The sequence below is a fragment of the Ischnura elegans genome, chromosome 10, assembly GCF_921293095.1.
Source record: "Ischnura elegans chromosome 10, ioIscEleg1.1, whole genome shotgun sequence".
In the NCBI taxonomy this organism is placed as follows: domain Eukaryota; kingdom Metazoa; phylum Arthropoda; class Insecta; order Odonata; family Coenagrionidae; genus Ischnura; species Ischnura elegans.
In genome coordinates this window covers 69463361-69487419 of record NC_060255.1, presented here as the reverse complement: position 1 = coordinate 69487419, position 24059 = coordinate 69463361, and the positions used below count along the sequence as shown (strand labels likewise).

Genomic DNA, 24059 nt, shown 5'->3' with positions numbered 1-24059 from the left:
ATACATGGTTACGGGAAAGCGCCGCTTAAATCCTACATACACCAGGTAAAACGAGAAATGAATATCGTAGCGGCAGGTTGTTGGAAGATTAAACTTTTCTTTCATGCATATTGTCATCCTGATGGGCCCCAGCCGGATTTTTTTTTTCGATTAATAATAACCATGGAATGAAAATCAACTTTTTTATTCGCGAATTATATCCCGTGGATTTTCGTGAAAGGGCGTGTCGGTTAATGCGGTCCAAATCTCGATGAGGGCTCATCTGCCCGCGACGAGGGAAAAAAATCTAAATACCTATTCATGTGATTCGTATATATTCAATGCATGCCACTCCCCGGTTTAATCATATTTTTAATGCCGGGCGCGTCAGATAAATGAATTCGAAAGTAGCTCATTTATTGAAATCCCTGCGACGCAGATTGATCAGGAGTGATGTTTTTTTTTTAAATTCGTCGCGCTCACCTCGTCCAACCCTTTCCATTCGTTTTAATTCTTTTCCATCATAATTTTTATACCTTCGCCCCAAAAAAAAATTTAATTATTTTTTATTATTATTTTTTTACCTACACCGCCTTAGTGACCGGTGCCACTTTTGTTGGGATGGAGGGAGTAGTAAAAAAGTAATATTTCAAGCGTGTAGCTTTTTTTTCATCTTCCCCCCTACCTCCTATGCCCTTGCATTCAATAGCAGTGATATCCTTTGATCGCTCTGGCCATTTTATCCTCCGCTGTTTGCCCTCAATTTGCATGTGTGCACCTTAGCATGAAAATCAATGAAAACCCATCCAGTATTCCCCACCCAGTCCCCTAATCCCTTTTGCCTGCCTTGCTCCTAGGCATGTTCGGCATATCTCCATTGCTAAAAGCACGGAATCGCTCGCCTTTTTTTTTGTGACCGGCACGAGAGATCTTTTCAGTGACCGTGTCTGCATGCGCTGCTCGGATGGTTGAATGTGTGTGCGTACAGTGTGTGCCTGCTGAAATGCGTTGTACTTGTGGTCGCCCCTGTCGCCGGAATGGCTTTATCGCGTCCGCGCAATAACTCGGCGGGTGTGCGATGATCGCCTTACTTCTCTCTCTCTGCCTGTCGCGGTGCATGTCGGGAGCAGACGTGGGAGAGAGGGATGCATGTCGCTACTGTATTTGGTGGGGTGATTGTTGTCGCCTCGTCACCTAGTTGTGCTTGCATGTTTTGGGTTGCCTTGACAAGTTAATTTAAATACGACTGAACGCAAGTATTTAGAAAAAAAGTAATTTTTGCTATATTTGGCGGTCGCTCTTCAAGCATTTAAAAAATATTTTTCTTTATTAGTGGTCTTAAGTTATTGATTTAAAAACATATTTTTTAATACTTCTGAATTCATTTAATTTTTCTGTTTTAAAAAACATTGAGTAGCTTTTCACGTAATAAAATTTTAGTAATGTAACAATGAGCACTTTTACAGAACTTTCATATTTGCATTTTCACTGCTTATGCTACTCAATGCCTTTGCAATTAAAATTCTTATAAGGCCACTATTTAATAATATATGGAAAAGGGAATCCGAATTATTGTTACAGATAACTTAAAAATCAATTGAATGGGTTGCTCTCCCATTTGTATGTTCAAAAATTCAAAATCTTGACAAAATGTTACTCTAGAAAATATATATTGGGAAACTGCATATCTAATAATTTCTTTTAATTTCTTTTCTCAGTACTACGAAATGTCTTACGGGCTCAACGTGGAGATGCACAAACAGGTAAGCTTTGAGAAGAATTTTATTCCTTATTTTTAGTAATATTTTTTTGAATTTCAGTTTTTTATAAGTGCAGTGTAATGTGTATTTGTCATGACGTGGACCGATCTCTTAGGGTGAATCGAGAATTTTTGATGCGATTAACACGTGTGAGCCACATAAATCTTTATTCCAACTTTGGCAACGTGATTATTTCGTATTTTTTCTGGAACATTTGTTCAACCCGGTTAATGGCCATTCTAGTTTTCAACATCATTTCTGCCTACACAGTGATTGTCCAATATCAATTGAGCTGGGAATTTTTTTCAGGCTACAGTACTGACAACTGTTTTCTGATACAGACTGACAAATTTCAGTCTATTTTAGAAAAGTTTTTAACGTATACCCTGGATCATTTTCTTGGAGATGATCGGGCGGCCCTTAAAAATCACTGCGGTTGTTAGGGTAGAGGCGATGTTTTATTTTGAGGGCGACTTCGTTTTCATGGTACCTAATGGAATCATCCTTCATTATGTTCTATCCTGCTTGTCCCTATTCTCCTCGTTAAACCGAGGTCTACTGCAAGGTGAAGCCAATGCTGACACTTTAACGTATTTGTGGGAGGGTATTAGGTGTGTTTTACTCGTATTAGAGTGCCAACTCGACTTATTGATAGCGTGACATCTCCCGTTTAGTGTGTGCAGGAGTTGTCACAAACAGCCATCGACTCGCAGTGTACTTCGCTCTCATGCGGATTATTTGCTCGCCGGTGCTTCGCGATATAGCAGTGGGAAGAGAGAGAGAGGTAGTTAGAAGGGTTTCGACGTCGAAAGATTACATCACGGGGCAAACAGTCAGTTCCCTGACTTCTCCCCCTTCACTAAAATGGGGAGATAAGGTGGGTGAATATGTCTTGTGAACACGGAATCGGTGAAACAGATGCACAGGCGCTGCCAAGTCAAACATACTTACTTTAGGGGTCGGGGGGGAATAAGCTTGTGTGTTTATTCGCTTTTATGGAGTTTATTGCTGTGTGTTTGATTGTGGGCCGTTATCTCCGGGCTGGAGAAGAGATTGTGTACTCTGGTATTGGTGGTTGAAAAGTGTGTGTGGTATATTTGATCAAATGACCCAATCTAACTTGCCTCCCTCTTCAGGTATTTCATCGTATATCTCTCTACTGTAATGCTCCTCTCCTGTTTTTTTCTTGTCTCATAAATCATCGGTTGGCGATCGTTGTTAAATTTTAAGGTGCGTTGATAAAGGCTCGTGTCCATATCGAGAATGCGAGCAATGTCAAGTGCGTTTTGTCAGTTTCTACCGAGCTTTACGTCCTATAGCCATTCACGAGTACCCATACTTATCGTCTGTCTTGTCGGCCGGCCTTGTCTCGCAGTTTGTTTGCCCAGCGTGCAGGTAATTGCGCCCAACTGCCTTTTGTCGTCAACCGAGAACATAATCTTCCGAGCAAATATGATAAGCCATTACAGAATTTCCTTTCTTCTGATGCATACCGGCGCAACGTAAAAATGAGAAACCATTCTCTCGGATAATCCTGGTTATTTCATTGAAATTGAATGGCTCTACGTCATTATATTATCACCATGAGTAATGCTTCGAAAATTCTCAAAGTACTACGTACTTTTATTAGTGTACCGACATTTATTATCGTTAATTCTAAGTGGACTTGCTACTAAAAAGAGTGAACGTACTACTTGCACCACAAGTGTATTGTTAACTTAGCCTATCCCCTGTTTAGGAACCCTCGAGATGTGGTAATTATTTTGATCTAAGGCAGTGTATACTTTTTAGTGGTAATATACACAATTCCACGAGTTCACAGTTTTCTATGAAATTCGTAAAATGGTTATAATCGTTCTTTGTTCACTAATTTATATCCAAATATCCCATTAAAAAGTGTATAATTCATATTTTTATAATTATAATGAAATACTAGACAATATCGTCATTTAGCCTAATATAAAGAAGCGGATTTTCAAATACCTTTTCAAAAAAAAGGCTTTTAATAAGTCTAAATTTTTGACTGCTTGTTGATAAGGCAAAATTATAATTGAATATTTCAAAATTGTCGCGAAAATGACGTGCACGTCGTTTTTCGGTCCATCTTCCTAAAGCACTCCATCCCTTTGTATGTGGGATGGTTCGGCGGAATGCAGGCCGCTCCCACGTCGTTTCCCGGGCGACCCCCCCTTCCCTTTCCCCCGTCTCCCCTCCTTCCTCTCCGCCCACCCACCCTCCGATCCTCCCAAGGAGGAAGGTACCCATTATGGCAATATCCACGTAATTGGATTGAGGCTATAAATGCGGGGGCCTCCAGGGGCGAGGGGGTGGGACATGGTTGGGAGGCAGGGCTGGTGGGAAATGAGGGGGTCTTGCCTCTCTGCCCCCCCTATGCCACGCATGGGTTTAGTTGCAGTGGATGGTCTGTTTTATAGAGGCTTGTACGACGTTCCGATCAATAAAAATCGGATGAACACATTATCCGATTTTGATTGATCGCAGTATATAACATATTAGCACGATTAGTGCACAAAAAATTTAATCATCATTTTACGAATTCAATACAAAATTGTCTACGCTTCACATTGTTTATATTCTTGCTGTAAACACTAAACACAACTTATGTGGACTGGCTGCATTTGGCTCATACAGCTTGAATAATTATGCATTTATTTACCTTCTTCAAAAGTACTCTCGTTTTACTTTTCAGCAAACATAATGACAGCTCTGAAGTCGGTGATATTTAAGAGTTACGAAGAATATGAAACACTGGTATTTTTTAAAAACTGCAGTAGGCAAAGTCCACCGACTAGCTAGCAGCGCACTTTTATGGAGTGACCCCCCAAGTCCATGTTAAGTGCGAAATTTTGCGTAAAAATCATTTTCCTAAACTGGGATTGCCTGTGTAGAGTTTTCCCACTTTACTAAAGCATGTCAGAAATCAACTTTTATGAGTTGTTATTCAATCCATCTTGTGATTACAGGTAGTTAAATTATTATAACCAAGCATTCGGCTGCCATGCATCGGATAACGTCAATGTAACTACAAGTGCACTTATTGACTTTTAAAGAATAGTTTTACTCTTCTCGAACGTAATTTTTTTTCTCTTTCAGAATGTCGTCAACGAAATTACTACTTTTAAGCAAACATCACGAAAAATCGGGGTGAAGTATATGTTTTCGAAGTCACACTGTGGAGACCCCTCGAGTGGTGTTCAAGAGTGGGAGTAGCATTCACTTTGTTGGTTGGCGGTGGGTGGCTGCGTCGGGAAGATTTTATTTTTTACATTTTCATCCAGAGGGCGGGCAGTAGGCGGGGATCGACGGGTAATTGAGGCATCGATAATGAAACCGGTCCACGGAGTTTATTTCGGTTTACAGCTTTTTGGACACACCCCTACTCTCGCCCAAGTCCCGCCCCTCGCTCAGGCGTTTCGCGTTTGTTTTTTTGCTCCCCTTGTTTCCTACCTTCCCCTCCCCCCGCTAAAGGGAATTCGGATTTTTTAAAATTTTGTTTTGCATCGTAATGTTTTTATCAATATGTGTGTGTGGTTTCGCACTTTCGTTCGGTCTCTCTCCCTCTCTCTTCTCTCACTCACTGAATCATTTCTACGGACGCTGATCGATGTGTTTTTGTTTTCCGTGTGCTGTTCACGATCGTATATACTCTCGTCGTATCAGGGTGTTAGTCCTCTCTTTGCAAACTATTGCCTTTTATCAGTTATGTCCGAGGAATTAGGGATTTACGTGAAAAACAAATTGCTGCATTTTACCCAGTAAGTGATGAGTATATTTGACCAAATTTGATGTTACGCTAACAGTTAATTTGTAGCAGTGGAGACTTTACTTAACGTTTGAAAGTAGAAATCTACTTCTGCTTAGTGCCTTTTAGGTCGTTTCCGTGGGGGTTTGACGGGAGGTGTTGAGGAATCGGCCGATAAGATGCAAGAGAATTCTAAAATATTTTTAGGTTGCACCTTGAGAGATATTTTACTTCAGGTGTTAGTCCTTCATTGTTCGAGGGAAAAACGAATTCCTCTACGAAACTGTTCGGAAACGATTTTTTTTACTTTAACGCTTCCGAATTCACGTATGAAAAACATCCTCTTTAAAAATAAATTTTAAAAAATCGTTTATTTTCGTGAGCACCGAGGACTATGAGAAAATCAATGTACTTACAACTTTTTAAATTTTCAGCATTGGTACATTCATAGAAGAAAAGAAATAAATAAATATAATTTCAGACCAGTGAATCCTGTGCAGATCACCAATAGCATGAAAACAAATCAGCAAAACAATGTTTTCAACAAAAGAAAAAGTCGCCCTTTAATATTACAGACTAATTACAAGAATCTAAGGTGATAATTCATTATGACAATAGTGTCAAAAACAATATTTTTTCCAAAAAAAAACATTAGGATAATACTGTGATTTAAAACAATTCTAAACTCAGTTAACCATTCATTTACATGTGTATCAGTAAAATAATAATAATAATAATAATTAGGCTACGCATGAATATAAACAAGAGGAATTCAACTTGAATTTAATGAGGCATTTTTCAGAAATCCGTATGTGGTATGTTTTAATTTATTGATTTTTGTATTGCTTCATATTTGGCCTGGAAGAGAGTTCTTTCTCCGTTATGTCGCAACTTTAATGTTTACTATCGTATTGACAGTCTGCAAGTACCTGAATCTGCAAGTACCTGAATTGTAAAATGGAATAATATGCGAGATCGGTGCTATTGTTGGATCTGATATTTCGTCGTGCCATTTTAAGTAAGTTTGTCGCAGATGCGATGACATGTGTTCGCGTGGTTGAGTCATCTTGTCGCATATCTTCCACCTCTCGTCTTCCTTAAGTGAATACTATTCGGCGCCGCTGACTTATTCTTCGAGTCGAGTAGCCCACCATCAAGCCGTTTATTCATTTGCCTCGAGTGGACCACTTTGCATATTAGTGGTCCCGCTCCGCTGTGTGTGAGTCATACAGCTTAAGCGTTGAAGTGGCTCTGAAGTCATGCGGCTATCAAAACTTGGAGTGGTGTGGCATTTTTGTGTATTTTTTTCTTCAAATTTTAACTTCTTAACCTTTGCATAAAAAATGGTTTATTGAGCTAAAAAAGGTAAATGGTTAAAAAGAGGTTAATTGAGAGCTTTTTTGGGCGCTTAAATATTATGAAAATTTACATTACGCCGTAAGACAAGTTACCGTAAAATATTGTTATTTATGTAACTATCGATTTATTGTCGATTGAGAATGTAATTTCATATTGTTAAATGTATCTCGGTTTTATGAATGATAATATTTATGATATCAGTAGCTTTTTGATAAAAAAGTACCCAATTTCTTGTTTCAAAAGCAAATATATGATAAAGAATAACTTGTTATTATAGAATGAGCATCTACTTTGACATGAATAATCAAAATAAAAATTTCTTTTTCATTTTTGATGTGACTTGGAACATTTTTTCATGAGCTTGGTTTTAATGATTTCACTAAGTGAATTGAAATGCCTTGATTTATCCGTAGGATTTACTATTCAATTTCTTTGCCACCAACAATCGTGGAAGACGTGCAAGTTTGGTGGTAGTGTTCGTGAGAAAGTATGAACTAGTGTTGATGTGGAGGAGCAAGAATGTAATCACTGAGAATCCAAATTGTGATGAAGCTAGTTCTGTTCTTGTCTGAAATAAATGTGTGCTCTCAGGCCACTGGGGAAGCCGGTTAATATTTCATTCGATTCAGAACAATGGAGTCGTTGGCCGTTTGTTGACGGGCCTTGAAAGATGAAAATTTGTTGGTGGAAAAAAAATGAAAAATAAACGCCGGGAAGAGTCAAGGGTCTGGCCTATTATCTCATCGGCGGTTGAGGTGCCCTTCTCCCGTCTCGGTTCACAGCCATGCGTCCGAGTCGTTTTTCTCAATCTAATTCCTCCGCGCGCCGTCCTTGCGTCATCTCTTTTTCTCGGAATGGTCCCTCTCTTTCCCTTACTCACAATTGACCACACGCATAGCATCGCTGCTGCAGCAGGCCCCTCTTGACTCGTGAGCCTATCCGCGCCATACAATGTTTCGTTCCCATCCGTTATCGGTATGGTAAGGTATTTGGAGGAGGCGACCGACAGCTGAGGTCATTTGCGCCATGAGGGTAGGGTATGGAAGGAAGGGTGGAGAGAAACCCGGCGTCGGCATTAGCCTGCTCTTAACGAAAGGCGCCAAGGGGACCACGGTTTAACGTCCCATCCGAGTGTTTCGCTTGAAATGTCCTCCACACAATACTCAAGCAGGGATCGGTCAGCCTCTGAAAATTCTCTACCACTGCCGGGATTTGAACCCGAGCCCGCCGGGTGGGAAGCCAACACTCTAGCCACCACACCAACCCGATCCCCTAAATCCGTTATCAATCGGCCTATCGTCGTAAAGAAAAGGTCCATTTCTCCATCCAATTTCTATCTGGCATGCAATGGAGACTGTTTGGACCGTACGGTTGGGGTGAGTGGAGGTTGTGATCATGGATGTATGAGTGGATGCTCGGGGTGGAAGCCTTCGGTGGGGCCTTGGGGGAAGCCCTTGGGTGAGGGCCGCACGCTCAGAGACAAATAAGGGGGACAGTGTTCGGCGTAGCATCAGCCGAGAAGCATCTATTCTGTGGTGTGAACCATTTCTATTTGTTAATACAATCCAACAAGTATCTTCACGCGTTTTTCATTTCATTGAAGTAACCACCATTGGACAAGTCGGTTGGAAGACGCGTATTTTGCATCGAACACAGACAACCTTGGGTGTTCATTGTAGTGGAAATATTGAAAATTATAAATAGAGATGAATAATGTTACAATATACGAGTAAAAATATTTTTTTAGAAACTTTTCTCGCGAACTAAAAAGACTTCAATAGCCGATGAGCCTGAGAGAGTCTCGAAATAAATTGCTTCACATCTACGAAAAACGTTAGACGCATGTTTCGCTTTCATTAAATTTTAATTCGTGTGCTGCTGCCATCGGATTTTGGTGGCAATTTTTTGAACTAATCCCATACAAAAATTTTTATTGTTATTAAAAATCGAGGTACAGTTACAATCATAATAAAAGTTTTAGAGTATTGCATGGCCATATGGTTCAGAGTTATCATGAAAATTTCAGCAAGATAGCTAATCAGGAAGTGAGTTAAAACGGATTGCGTTAAAGACGGAATCCTGTTGAGATGAAATTTATTTTTTTCAGCATTGTTCAGGCTTTGATAAAAAGGATTTTTTTTTCATTTGGAAGGCCCCCAAGGGTTGATGTTTGATGTCGATAGGAAGGGATACAGTATCTTTGATGCTCCGAACGACGGTTGAGAGTGGCATCGTATCTTCCGCTCCTTTGCCGTTTTTCGAGACCGTTGGTTTGGCCGACTGCCCGAGACCGAGCGTAAATCTCTCAATTTCTTGCGACTGTCGTAAATACGGAATGTATGCATTGGGACGCCCCCAAAAAACCGGTAGTGAAGTGCCAGGGCTATCTCAACCGATGAATTCTTCGTTGTCTCCTATTCAGTTGCAGAAGAAAGAGTGCCCGAGGTTTATGTCGAATTTGGTCGGATGATATTTCACTTCTGTTGTCGTCATCTGGCATAATATGTTGGCGTGTGCGTCATAAGGAGGTCGTGTGGAGAAATTTGGCTCGTAAGCATTGAGAGATCTCCGTCCTTTTCTGTGGAAAATGTATGAGACTTGTCTGTGGCTTGATAAAATCTTTATTTGAGCGGAAAATTCGCTGGGAAAGGCTCTCTAGTTCGTCATTCGGATTTCTGCGTATATAAGACTGTAAACTGCTTCTTAATTTCATGTTATATACTTTCACTTACGCTAAATGCGTGTTTAGTTTGAAATATATGCAGAAAATCTGAACCATAATGATAGTGAATGGTCAAACCGGGTTTGTTTCTGAAACGATGGGAACATTATAAATCTCCAACCGGTTCTCGATCCGAAGATTACTTGATTACTGGAAATTGACGGCCCAACTTAGCTATCATGCCAGCGATAAGTCATAAACTAAGATTTATTCTATCGTTTATAATCAAATGCATATTATTTGCTGGAATTTTTACGTCGTCGTACGAAGAAACACATCGATCAAAATAATTTTTATTTGCCATTTGCCTGTTTTTTCCCTTGTATACAACTATGCATCGATTGTTATTTGAAAGAAAAGTGACCCATGAATTTCCGTGCTAAAGGATATCATTGTTTATGCTTCTAAATCTCTGCCATTGGAATTCGAAGGAAGCGACGACAGTAATGGTAGGGGGGTGATAGGACACCAGCCGTTTACACATAAAAAGAATATGCTCAAATGAAATTACGACTTGTTATCATTGAAGTCCTTTATGGTTCTGGGGAAAAACGAAATTCCCATATCTATCCGTTCTGCAAAATATCTCTCTTCATTTATCGCTTCTGTCGGACCTGGAAGTATAGTGGGGCTCTAACATGATGTTCTCCGTGTCGCTCTTAAAGATATCCATTCTCAATTGCTCAAACAATGTAAGCCTAGCGCGCAGCCTCCGTGTGTAAAGCGGCTCCCGTCGTAATTCGCTCAACGTCTGCGTAATGCTGTCTGTGGTCGCGGGGGTGTTAGGACACCAGTCGTTTACACATAAAAGCAGTGCTAGTAGCCAAACGTCATTGACCTCCGCCATCAGAAAACCTTTGGAAGCGCATTTCCCGTAAGCGTCACGTCGAAATTAAAGCGGGGGATGTAGTGTTCCGGGCTGTAGATCTCGGAGGCTACGCATGAGAGATAGTGGGGAGGGTTCGGAGGGGGGTTTGACGTTGAGGTGAGGGCCGTGGGTGTGATGAAGAGAGGGAACACGAGGAGTCAAAGCGACCCCTTGGAATGGCGAACGACTCGCCCATCCTCTTAATCTTCATCTCTTCCACCCCGCCCCTCCGCGCCCTTCCTCGTCTCCTTCCCTTCCACTCTTGTCCACTCAATCTTCCCCTCTCCCCACAATGGGCCCGCTCCTCCCACGGCGGTGGTGGTGGTCGCATCTGCAGCTGACACCCTTTTAAAGAGGGTTTGGCCAGCAGCGTCGTCGCCGTAACGTAGTCTCGGACCGAGATGAGGAGTTTTGCGGGATGGGGTGAAAGTCTTCCCTACTAACTGGTCCCCTCCCCCCCAGCAAGCCTCTCCTCATCTCTGGAAGGGTCTCTGGGGCGTCCTACCCTTTTCGTGGAAAAGGGTAAGGACTGAATGAAGTGAAAGGGGTTGGGGGATGTTGAATGTGGCGGGATGGAAGGAACATAAGGGTGTACGTGTGGTGTTAGGAGTCGTGGGTTGTTGCGGAAAGGAAGGTAGGTGTGTGAAGAGGAGAGAAGGGAGTAAAGTTTTTGTTAAATGTGCGTGGGTTTTTTCTAGTAATTTATTTTTGTTGTTAGAACTCCTAATTTCCTTTGTTTGTTTATAATAATTTCCAAAGGTGTATACTCGCGTCATTAATCATGCGCTAAATATATATATTACCCTAGAAATTTGAAGGAAGATGTTTCTTTTATATTTTGAAATTCGATGCCTCAATTGAGTAGTAATGCTCGTATACTTAAGCTTGGCGAAGTCATGCTTAAAACTTAAAATTCATAAAAGTTATTCGATTCTCCTGCATTGGGTATAATTGTCCCGGTAAATAATTTTTAATTTTTCTGAAATCATGCGTGCAGTGAAAGCATAAAGAAATAAATAAAATATTCATGCAAATAAGCTGTTTGAAATCAACAGCATAGAGAGATACTTTCGAAGATCTCACAACTCTTTTTGGGTTAGTTTCGGGAATAGTCAGCTTTTTTAATGCTTCCAGAAACCTTCCATTAATTCTTTTTTATTTTGTGCATGCTTCCTCTGTCGCGCTATTTCAAGCTCTACCCTGTTGTTCATGCTTAGTATTCTCCAGTATCGTTATCATGAGACGGTCGATATGAGAAGTTCTTGGCTTAAGTCAACCTTAGCCGTTCTCCACGCTTTAGCTCTTCAGCATTTCTCTTCCGTGCCCTTTTCCGCTTCATTCAGCCCTTTCCCCCCTACATTCTCTCCCTCTCGACAACGCGTTATATTTCCTGCCCCATCCTCTCCCTGTCGTGGGCCCATCCTTGTCCCCAGACCACTTCTCCCTCGCAGAACTTGTCGTCGACTCAATACTCAACTCTCCAGCGACGCGCGGCCCGCCATCTCCCCTCCGCATGCAGTAGCAGTAATCTTTTGTCTCGCAGTGGTTCCCCTGCCGTCCGTCCGTGGCGCTCGCGGTTGTCGTCCTCTCGCCCGACGACACAACTGTCTGAGAGCGTCGTTCCTTGTTTGTTATTTGTGTTTGTGTCATTCTCTTAGTGTTTGTTCACGCGGTCAAGAGAACGATGTTGGCGCCTCTTTCGTCTTCAGCTCGCTTTCAAACAATCGAACTCCGAGCCAAAACGGAATTCTGCCGTTCTCTGCGAACAATCATTATCTCTAAATGATGTTATATCCCGTTTTTAACTTACAGCATTTCCTGCGTTAATCTATTCAGTGTAGGATTTTGTGAAACTTTATCATTCCATCGGTCAATTTGTAGTTTTCATCCACATGTCTTGGTTAAATGACGGCGTTCAGTATTAATTATCGAGGGTTATTTTGGAATTAAAGGCTGTGAATTGGTACAAATTTTAGTGTCTTGTTTGCCCTCTAATGGAAAAATAGAATTTTTAAAGCTTTTTAAATTTTCTTTGGTATGAAACATAGACTGCTGTCAGGTTAAAAAGCAGTTTTCAATAATTACAGCTACGCCAAATTCATCACTGTCTTTCACAATAAAAAAAAACTTATCCATCCTCTGTCTACAGAGAATTAGTCCCCTGGCCCTTGTTTTATCTTCACTCCGTGGGAAACATTTACTCCGCTCGCCAAATACTGACCCCTTTTATGTGTGTATACAATCTAGCCTCGAGGTGTATCGTACTCACACTGAAGTACCTAGGTGCCTACAAAAAGAAGGGAGAAAACGCAGAGAAGACAGGGGCCTACCGCTGCGGAATCCAGTGTTATCTTCTCCCCGAGACTCGACCAACCATTATTCCTGAGCAGACCCCGAGGAGGAGAAGGATGGGACAACGAGTCGTATTAATTAAAAGCGGCCGCGCACGCCGTAGCAGAGACATCTGGGGACGCATCTGGGAACCTTGGCGAGGTGGCTGGAATGAACCGTCCTCTTTTCCCTTCTGTTGTCTTCCTCCACTTCTCGCGAACCTCCCACGCCACCTCTGGCTATGCTCTCAACGACACTCATTTTTTTTCTTGTTCTCTCGCCTTCTTTTTAATATCTTTTTCACTTCCCCTAATATGTTTCCCTTTACTTATTCGTATTTCTCTTCCATCTTCTACGTCGCTTTCTCTCTCTCATTTTAAGTTTCCCTAAATATATTTTCCTGGTTTTTCTTTGTAATAATTATCTTTGCGATGCCCATTGATACCGCAGTCTAACAGTCTCGAGTTTTAGCAAATTTTTAATGAGTGGATGGCAGATATGTTGTGCGAGTTAAATTCTCCATGTTCGACTAATTAAATGAATTAATTTTAGCTCCAGGCTTCATAGTATTAATATTACGTAAATAATGATTTGTTGACCACAAATTTCATTACTATATTATCAACACGCGATCTTTTTTTGTTCAACATAAATAGTATGCGTAGTCACACATTGTCGTGAGACAGTATAAATAATTTATCTCGTGCATTAATACTAAGCTAGTGACGAATTACAGGAGAAGATGGTGAGTGCATTGTTTCCAAACGCCTCGCAAAGATACAGTAGTCGTATCGCAGGTGATCCACACCTTACGAAAATTTCGTTAAATCAAGAATCTATTTCCGGTCCTTTCGTGTGAATAAGCTTTTGTCATGTCGAGCGCCGCTCGAGAAAAAGCAAGTCCTATCGCATGCGACATACACCATGCGAGAATTATCGCTTAAATTCGAGAACCTTGTCCCTGCTCTCTGTCACGTGACGAACCCTTTATCCCACGTCATCTATCGTGCTCTTCATATCTCTCTCTCTCCTCTTACACTTCCCTCTTCCCTCATCAAATTGTCCACCCTCTCGACCCAAATCCTCAGTTTCGCCCAACAATGGGCCCATCCCCACTCGCTCCCAACTCACCTCGCTCGCGTTTCCGAGCGCGATTGTTGTCCCCCAAGGGTATATCTTGGACCCCTCCCCTTTTACAGTGGCGTAGCGCGGTCTTCTGCTGCCCGGGGCGGATAGCAAAAGTGTCACCCCGCCCACTTTCTATGTTTGATATCGCGGTAGGGGTGGAATTTTCTACTCCGAGGAGCATATAAAGCTGCCAATATTTTTCTTCAAAAAATTGATAGTTTTTAAAAACTAGTAAACACAATTCAATCGCAAAAAATATTTTAAATGAGAGGGATTACAATCTTATCTAAAACATAATAATTAATGCATTATAATTTATATTTTAATATTTTATTCAATATTTAAATTGCTTAAAAAAGATGATTGGTAATTTCAGTGCAGTTAAAAAAAAATTCCTGTAAATTTTCCCGTCGATTTTCGGGAAATCATGGTGTAGTTGGTTTAAAAGCGATGTTTTTCCTCCCGTTGTGGAAGCACCTTCAGATCGAATTCTTTTAACTAAAGATGTTTTGGTGACGACGGGAGAAACGTATAAACAACGCAATACATAGTTTTTTTCCAGTTTTCCCGCACACGGAACGGGATATTGAAGTTGAAATTTTTTTTAACTGATGGAAATAATTTTAAGCAGAAACTTTCTTGATAAAGAAAAAATGTGGTGTATGATAAAAATGTACATAAAACAGGGGATCATATTAGGGATTTTTTCGCGATTAGCAAATAGCCGCTCGAGACGGTGATCCTTTATGCCTTCCATATATGTATGTTACACTCTGTTCCTCCCCCTTCCAATAATCCCCTGCTCCCTCAATTCATCCCGCTGCGCCTCGCAACGACCTCCCATCCAATCAGCGTGATTCGAGCACTCACACAGAGAGGTCACCACGGGGGCATGCGCGTGGCCCGTCAATTTCTTGTCTCGCTCACGCTTGATTGAATGTAATGCTCCGTAGGGTTATTGCATTGAAGTATCGCTTCAGCCCCGATACGGTCGAACTGGCTGGCATTCGTTGAAGACGTAGCAAATTTTCCACTCGAGTGTTCCATTTTAACCAGTAAATTTTTCGGTGGGCCTGCAAAGCATTAAGTGTCCACTTGAGAATGTTGTTGTGAATTAAAAGCTTTTATAAATATACGCGTGAAATATGCTACTCCGTCATGGATAGTAAAATGTTTTCTTTCCATCATGTATATTCAGTTTATTGTTAGAATCTTCTTGAGTCTTCCACGAAAGAAGAAAGACACGGTTTAATAATAGCAAAGAGTAGCGTCATGATGCTGCTCTCCTGAAACCGTAAATGAGTCACCCATAGATCGACCAGAGAATTTCTTTATTTGTTCCTGTCAATAGTGTAGTCAACCGTTAATAAGCCCTCTTGAACGCGCTTTATTTATAATATTTATGAGAGTCCTATCATTAACATTGTCTTCAATTTTAAATTATATTACTTAAAAGTAAATATTTGAATTAACAATCAAGGTACTCAATATGAATACTTCAAACACGCCTATGAATAGGGAAGATATTTTTGTGTGGCTCCTTGCTTTTATTCCATTACCCTTCGGTAAAATTATTGTCTTAAGTTAAGGTTAGTTAAACTTATGTTTGGCGGAGATTGATTTTTGTATAAAACTTACGTAGTGATAGATGCTACTAAAAAGAAAATGTATGTAATATTCCAAGTCTCGTCCTCAAATATTCAAAGCGTGAGACAATGTGATGAGTGCTTAAAAATGGCAAAATGTAGCTCAGGTGGAATTCAGGGGAATGAATCGTTAAGGTGGAAGTAAGGGCATTGCAGGCAAAAAATACGAATTGGGTTAAGTCCTCTATTTGGTAATATATCAGTGATCTGAACTTCAAAGTCGTCGCTGATGGGTGTTAGAGTCTGCCTCCTCTTGTTCTTAATTCGCATGAGCTGTTTTCCTCTCAATATCTCCTTATTTTCCTCCCATGAAATATGCATTCGCTAGGTACTTCGCAAAATCCATTGTTAGGTTTCACCGTGCAGCTCTGATGAAATGATTTTTCGTCACGATCCTTTTGCTCGTACAGGATATTCGCGTATCACGCGAATGGAATTAGCTTAAATCGTTCCTTCGCTGGTCGTCATTCAAATATCTTCTCGGAGAATGGCGTGGGCAAGCTTAAAAACCCATTTATGCCTTCGCGGTCGTTCATCCCATTTTTTTTACCTCCATTCACGACTTCAATGCTTTAGCCTTGCCTGGATGAGGTCGTGCGGAGTCAGTTTCCGTGTTGTTTATCAATATGCTGGAGGTTTTTTTTTCGCTGAGACCTTTCTAGAATTGGCGCGTTTTCAACCTAACGGTGTCACTCCGCATTCCGATGATCTCCGAGTTCAAGTCGTGGGTGTTTTAGCCTCTGAACAATGCCTACGCTCCTGAAGTAGCTCAAGAAAGTCGTCGTATGAGACAACGTTCATTTTAATGATTTGTCAATCATCAAGTTGAAGGAAATAGTCGTACTGTTTTTTCCTCTGCTGTGATTCGTCGCATTTTTCAATGGTATTTTATAATGCTGACCTAGATGACACACTGTTTATATCTTAGACCATTCTTTCGATTTTCATAAACAGGTAATACCACTTTGACCTATCTGTATTCCCTTTTTACCACTCGATGACAGTGTAAAAGTTAATTTTTTTAAATGACCCGCGAATCATTCTGTTGTGTAGAATATTGAGTCCGTGTTTGTCAATGAAATGCCCCTCCATTTTTATTGCCTCTTCTACGGTGATGGAATTAAATAATACTTTATGCAGTAATGTGTTAACGATTAATCTTCAACTTATAATAATATTTTCAAAAATTTTTCATGACCAAATGGACCTTTAAACTCACAAATCTATTTCTTATTCAGGTTATATACTAATATTGAACTCTTACTCTGAAAAACTGAAACTTCCCAGAAAATTGAACTAAACTAAACTGAACTGAACTAAACTGGAAATTCCCAGGGCTTACAAAAGATAGTACTTTCAATTAAAATGGTACATTTAAGGTCGTGTCTGGAGCAGGGATTGCGATCGACGAGATCTTGTGTTCGGTTATGAATGGACCGTATTTTTATAGTGTGTGGACGATTGAGATTCGAGCTTGATGCACGAATCAAGATTTGGGGATCCTGAAGATCCTCGTTAGAGCCAGTTCCGTCTGACTTGTGTCGCCGTATTTTTTCTGAGCGTCGTTAAGATCGGAGATAAGTCGGCGGTCGGCATGTAACTTCACTCATCCCGTCATGGTTGTGGAGCTGAGTGAATCTTATTCATGCGGCCGGGAGCTCTCAAAAGATCTCAAGGAGTGTCTTCCAAGGTTTAAACGATCCTTCGAAGGAGAATGACATGCTTAATACGATACTCGTTTAATTTGTAATGCTCTTGTTAAGCTCATGCCTGGTACGTGGACTGGAGGGAGGTCGCAGCATGAGAAGTCTTTATAGGGACACACAAATAACTTGCATTGTCATTCTTAAGGATTTGACATCGTTATCGCTTCATATTTTCGGGTGTTATCTAGTTATCAAATCAAGTGAGAGATCTTATGCAGCATTGTAGCAAGTTTGTAGTTTACTTAGAGCCAGTTTTATAATTGTGATTAAAAACTTTTGGGCTATGTCGCCGCGTCAATTCTTGGTTGGCCCCAACGTTTCCCGACTGATGCTGGTCGCTTTTTCAAGGGATTATGAAGAGATGGGAATTAAGGATCTTTTATATAGGTATCTGCGTCAGGTGGTAGATACCTAAATAAAATTAATTTAATAAAATAATAAAATTTAAACATAGCCCAAAAGTTTTTAATCACAATGACGAGCACCCGCGAAAGTTTTAACGAACAGTTTTATAATGTCTGGGTACCCCTAACCATAAGATCTTCAACATCACTTGGCAGTGACTGGAAAGTTCTGCTAAGTTTTAAGACTGATCTAATACAGAAGCTAACCATAACATTCAACCACCCCTAGATAAAGTTAAAAGTTGTATCATGTTAAGGTTAGCGTTAAACAGGCATTATAAAACCGGCCCTTGTTGCTATTGCTATATCCGTTACCAACCAGTGAATTTACGGCAGCCAAGTGTACAAGAAGATCATTGTAATAGAGTCACTGGGTTGTTTTAGTTTGAAATATTTTTTGGCCTGGGTGTTAACTGATCACTTCGTGTTTCACGTATCCTCTGTAGTAGGAATTTATCTCTAGCATGATACATTGGCGCTTTTCGCGAGATTTGACGTTTGAGCTTATTTATTCATGGCGACTTCCCTTTGATCTTAGTGTCTAAGAATTTATCCCTCGCGACTGAAGTATTTCGCTCGGGCTTTGATCTGCAAGGACTTACATAACTGTTCCTTGTTTTCCTTTGTGCCAAAATGAGAATGTCCTTTTATCACTGTCGTCGATAAGCCGTCTCTCAAACGATTTGCGATTCAAATAAGTCGAGAGGCTGTCCCGTATCTGTTTCTCTTTTCCATATCCGTCCTGCCATTTTTCCGGAGCGCGCAAAAGGAAACAAAAAAAAAGCGAGGCAGGGCGCAAGATTGCTATCTGAACCGTTTCTTTTCGCTCTCGTCCTCCTCCCCTCCTCTCATCCGCGAATTGGGTGAGTAGCGGCTTGAATTCGTGCGGAGGTTGTTCGTCAGTTGTTTTTTTTTCATCCCCGAGTCTCTTTCATCTGTTTCCTCCCCCTCCACCAGCTCCCATGCATATCGATTCCATATCGAATCGTTTCCGCGTCTAGGGAGTCGCCCCATTCTTCCACATTCGAGCCAAACCGGCGAGATAGGGAAAAAGGAAGAGAAATTCGAAATGCATTTCTTTTCCTCTTTTTTTATTTTATTTTATTGTGTTTTACCCTTTTGACAGATGAAGGCTGGCAGAGTTTTCCTCTCTGTTCGTTTTTATCTCTCGCTGCTAGACTCGTGATTTATTTGAATGTCGACGGGAAAAGGAGTTTGAGGAGGCGATTCGGGTTTAATGAAAGAATTATCGGCCGTGCTAAAAGCCGTCGCGTAATATGGTGTAAAGAGTTGTTTACAGATTGTGTAAAATTAGGATGCCGCGTAGCTTGCGTGGATAATATTGGCATTATTCTCCCGTACTTTTTTTAATAATGGATATTCATTAGCATATTTATACCGCACTCTGCCTTGAGTCGTTTCATAAGTGATATTTTTCTAAGGATAGCAGCAATAATCGGAAAGCATGTGGAATTGTGTAAACGTACTGTTAACGGGTTAGCAATTTTATTTTCTACTTCTGAACGAATTCAGTTTTCACCATTCTTCTTTCAATTCTTTGGATCCATCTTATATAAAATTGTGTAAATTATTGTAATAGTTAAAGAGATTCGAGGCCCGTTGGTAATTCTGTTTTTAGTGTAGTGCACTAGGGCAGTGGCGTAACTACGGGGGGGGATGAGGGAATAGATCCCCCCAAAGCCTCAGAGAAATAAAAAAATATTTAAAACTATTGTATACTTTTGATATAATAACTGAATCTGCTTAGAGTTAAATTTATAGTTCAAAAATGAAGTAAAATTTATTTCCAGGCATGTCATTTTACAAAAATTTTTCCGGACCCCACGTTGACCAGGGGCGGGGAAGTTGCCACCCCAAGCGATCCCATCCCCCCAAGCACATTCCTAGTTAAGCCACTGTATTAGGGTAAACATCGCTAAGGTTTGTGCATTCACCTAATAGTTTACAAGGAGAACGAACTTGCTTTGTCTAGTATGATGTGCGGCACAATGTAGTGGAAGTTATTAGCATAAGTTAAATGAGAACTTGAAATATTTCCGCTGGATTTATTCGAACACTTCGCGTTTCGTTGTCACAACACGTGAGAATTTTGTTGCGACTATGGAACACGTCGAGCACAAATAAATTCAGTGGAAGTATTGCTATGTCTTATTCGACTAAAAATCTACAGAGAAAAAAAATCATTCGCCTGCACCGGGATTCGAACCCGGATCCCCCGGTTTCCGCTCAGGTGCTTTAGCCGGTTAGATTCAAATCATTTTGTTACTGTTTTTTTTTGTGTAATTCTCAAATACATTTTTTTCGTATAATTTTTCAGCAATTCCCCCTTTTTCAGTGAATGGAATGAATGAAATGAGATTTAATTTTAATATATAGTACTGCAAACGATTAAAAACATTAAAAGTAACAGTGAAAGTGATGTGGTAAACAATAACAATAGGATCTACCGGAGCATCATTCTCCTCTGTGGAAATATAAGGACTATATCGGGCTCTATTGCGGGTGACGCCGTAAAGTTATCACCGTGGCTAGTCCCGGTATACTTAAATTTTTTTACTATTATTGATTTGTCTGCAATTACGAATGTTTTTTTTTACCTTTTCATCATTACGTTGTACTTTTCTCTGCGCGCTTCGTATTTCAGTCACATGTATTTCAAAATCTCCTGCAGTGTGTGGAAATGGGTTAGAATACTCGTATGTCTATCTAGCGGGGGAACTCATACATTTTTGAGATTCGGCAATGAGCGAGAATGAGGCGTTGAATGAGGTTCGACGCAAGGGTGTTGCCTTTTTTTTCTTTTACAATGTCTCCGATCCTCCCCCCGCAAATAAATATGTATGCGCTCTCCAAGCAGGGATTACTTGTCGTGACGGAAGAGATTGGAGGAAGATTGAGGGGTGGAGTGTTGGTAGAACGTGTAGGGTGCGGGGGGGGGGGGGGGCGTGTTTTTCGAACTGTCAGCTCGGTCTTTCTCCCCGGAGCGCTTTCCTTTTAGCTTTCAGTTTTCCTTTTATTTCGACCCCGAGGGCGTTTTTTATCGGGATAGCGTGGGCTTTGGCCGGAGGTGCTCTCCCTTTAGCGAGGGCGTCGCTATGCCTCCGGAAAGAGAGAGAGATACTGTGGAAGTGACTTTATGGTCGGCTGGTGTGTGCTTGTATGTTGGTTTATAGGAGTGTTTGATTCGGGGTACGGAAGCTTTCAAATGTGGGGGGGGGGGGGAATATAGGCGTATAGGAGGTTTCATCTACACCTACATAATACCCCGCAAGCCGCCTAAAAGGCATGTGGCAGGGGGTGTTAGGACACTAGCCGTTTGCAGCTAAAAAAATTAAGTGATCTAACGAGGTTGGGACTAGCGTTTATTAAAGTCCTTTATGGTTCGGGGGAAAAACGAATTCCCATATCTATCCGTTCGGCAAAACATCTCTTAATTTATCGCTTCTATCGGACCTGAAAATATAGTGTGGCTCTAATATTATGTTCTCTGTGTCGCTCTTAAAGATATCCATTCTCAATTGTTCAAGCAATCTAAGCCTAGCGCGCAGCCTCCGAGTCTCCAACGGCTCCCAGCCTAATTCGCTTAACATCTGAGTAACACTGTCTGTACGCCCGTAGCAGTTTTTGACGAAACGCGCAGCCTTCCTTTGTATTTTATTCAGTTCGCGGATTAAGTCTTTCTGCACCGGATCCCATACGCTCGCTTCAGGTTTGCGTGGGTAAGGGTTAGGGGACTGGATCTTGTGAACGAGCAACGATTCCTTGGTTCATAACAGAGAACATTTTAACCACGTGGACTGCATAGAGGTGGCCCCAGTCGAAGAGGACTGCATAGAGGAGGCCCAATTCCATCCCATAGAGGGCTCATGTTTGTTGTCGCACAGGTCACATTTTAATCAGTTTTCAAAAATGTTCTTGGCGCTGTGATGAGTGAATGCAATGCGATCCACTTTTTTCCCATATTTGGCATTATAATGTTAGTTATTGCGAGGAATAGAGTTCAGCTTTTATGAATTTGATAGATCACATTTTCGTGCATATAGCTTTCGGTTGACACCCCCAAATTACACCTTATTTCCCCAACAAACGCGGATCGATTTGTCCGTCAGTACTCTAATCTAAATCTGAGTAGGTTTACATACCATGTGCCCACCAGTGACGCCATGGCAAAATAAGCATTGCCGGAACGAACTTTCCTTAACGTTTTTTAGAAGTGAAATATTATTGTGTGTTTTTTATTGCAATTTATTGTTTGCATTTATGGCATTTTTTTTGTTACGAATGTATATATTAGAAATGTGTGGCAGCAAAATTGGTTAAAATGTTATTGGCTATTACGTTTATTAAGGCGTTCCGGCACCATGACACCGTTGGTGCCCACACAATGTGAAGGGTTTTGGTTGAAAGACTAGCAGATCGCTGCATGTGGTGGCGCCGAGGGTGAAGAGAGCGAAGAGAAGTTGAGAAGTGTGGGCTTATGGGAAGGAGGGAAAGGAGTTGGCTGCGCTTAATGGGATGGTTTTTCGGGGGACTGTATGGGGGAAGGGGGAAAGAGAAGGAGAAATGAAAAAATGGCCACGGTATCGTGGTTCGGATTTTTTTATCCCGGCGCGGAGAGAGGAGGACGAGTATAGCGAGAATTTTCTGTTTCCTCCTCATCCGATTTTTTTTATCTCGCTTCTATTTTTTCCTTCCTCGGGAAGAAGAGGAGATTTGGGAAAGAGGAAAGCAAGGAGTGTTTTTTTTTATATTTTCTCTGGCGTGGAGGGAGCGAGTAAAGGGAAGTGGAGGGAGGAATGCTTGCCATATCGTGACTGCGGGAAATAATGGAACTGCGGTAGGGTTTGGGTGACGTTTTTGGGTGTGCGGGAATGAAAGATATGAATGCTTTCGGTCCGTGGCGGTGGGCCGAGTATCAGGGTAAGTGGGGAGAGGTATATTGAGGAACGGGGAAGTGTAGGGGTCGGGGGTTTTGTGATAAAAATGGCGATCCGATGGAAAAAAATGGGGGAGGACTACTGGGGGCGGAAAGGATCGTTGTTTTCCGTATTACCAGAGGGTAAAGGGGTGATTGACGAAGGTTTTAGGTGGTGGGAGGGGAGGTTTTTTTTTTTTTTTTTTTGAAGAGTTACGCCGGAGCTCCTAGCGCTTCGTCCGTTTCCCCGAAAAAAAAAAAAGAGTCTTCCTTCCCAGTCCGCAGGATAACTCCCCCTTTTTACTCTTCCCCCGTTACCCTCAATCCCTCGATTCATGCGGCATTTTCATTCCAGCCTAAAACCTCTTACCCCACCCTTCGAAAACCCTTAAATCTCTCCACCCTTCCTCTACCCTTTTTCCCTACGGGTCCCTCGAACCTTCCTGTCCTTCCTTATCGTCCTCATCTTTATTACCCATCATTTTCGTTACGTATTTCGATATTTCATTTGTTTTGCTCAGTTTTTTTCTCAGCCGGTGTGAATGACTTAATTTTTCCTTTTGCAACGTCTAGTATCCGCCGTGGCTGCAACTTTTTCGTGTCAAAATGTTTATCCTGTGATTTATGTTCCCCGCGGTTGTCATGTCATCGCCTGACTTTAAACGCATCGCGGCAGTGATATCGATCGATATCGCTATCGATGTGTCTTTGAGTTAGTAAATAAATCCGTAAAGACTGCAGATTATGTAAATTTTTCGATCTAATTACAGAATATAAGAAATTAACGATATCATATTAAATGAACGATAAATTTGAGTTTGAAACTTAATTATATTCAATTATATTCTTTTAAAGCTTCAATAAATTTGTTTTTTAATTGTTTTATTTAATTCAGTATTTTTATTTGCTGTTGTTAGGCTAGGTGGAATCATAACTGTTTTAGAGTCATTACTTTTTAGCATTATGTGATGCTTTACCGGTCATTGCTTGTATTTGTTTTTTATGGAACTATGGTCAACTTTGTGAGTGGGATGAATTATTACCAAACTATTTTTTTATTGCTACTACTAAGCATGATTGATTAATAGTCATGTAGGTAATGTATCACAGTCTTATCAATAATAATGACAAGTTTTTACACAGCTGGTGTAAAAACTTGTCATGCTCCTTTACTTCTTCCCAAAACGTGTCATCCTCCTTCACTTTACTCCCAATGCTCCCAATATATAGAAATTCCTTCGGTGAAAACAATTTTCAGATCAAATTACCTTTATCTTAACTCGACGGGGCGTTGTCTGGTGTATTTCGTTAAATTTTTTCTTCAAACAGTCCTCTAAGTGCCTCGAATTCGATGATGTATATATGCGTTTTGACAGAAGATAGTTTTGTAGTTATATATACACTTGCTTGGAAAGAACGCCTAACTCCAAAGCTATCTTTTGGCGGGAGATAGATAT

General features: G+C 40.9%; 1 protein-coding gene across 6 annotated transcripts in view; it reads left to right on the top strand.

Moving 5' to 3' along the window:
* Nucleotides 1-24059, top strand: part of LOC124166372 (transducin-like enhancer protein 4) — a 531827-nt gene that overhangs the window by 350424 nt on the left and 157344 nt on the right. For all 6 annotated transcript variants that reach the window (XM_046543868.1, XM_046543871.1, XM_046543867.1 and 3 more), the window contains exon 4: nt 1698-1742. In XM_046543868.1, coding sequence (XP_046399824.1) covers nt 1698-1742 — 45 coding nt within the window. The remainder of the gene's footprint in view (nt 1-1697; nt 1743-24059) is intronic.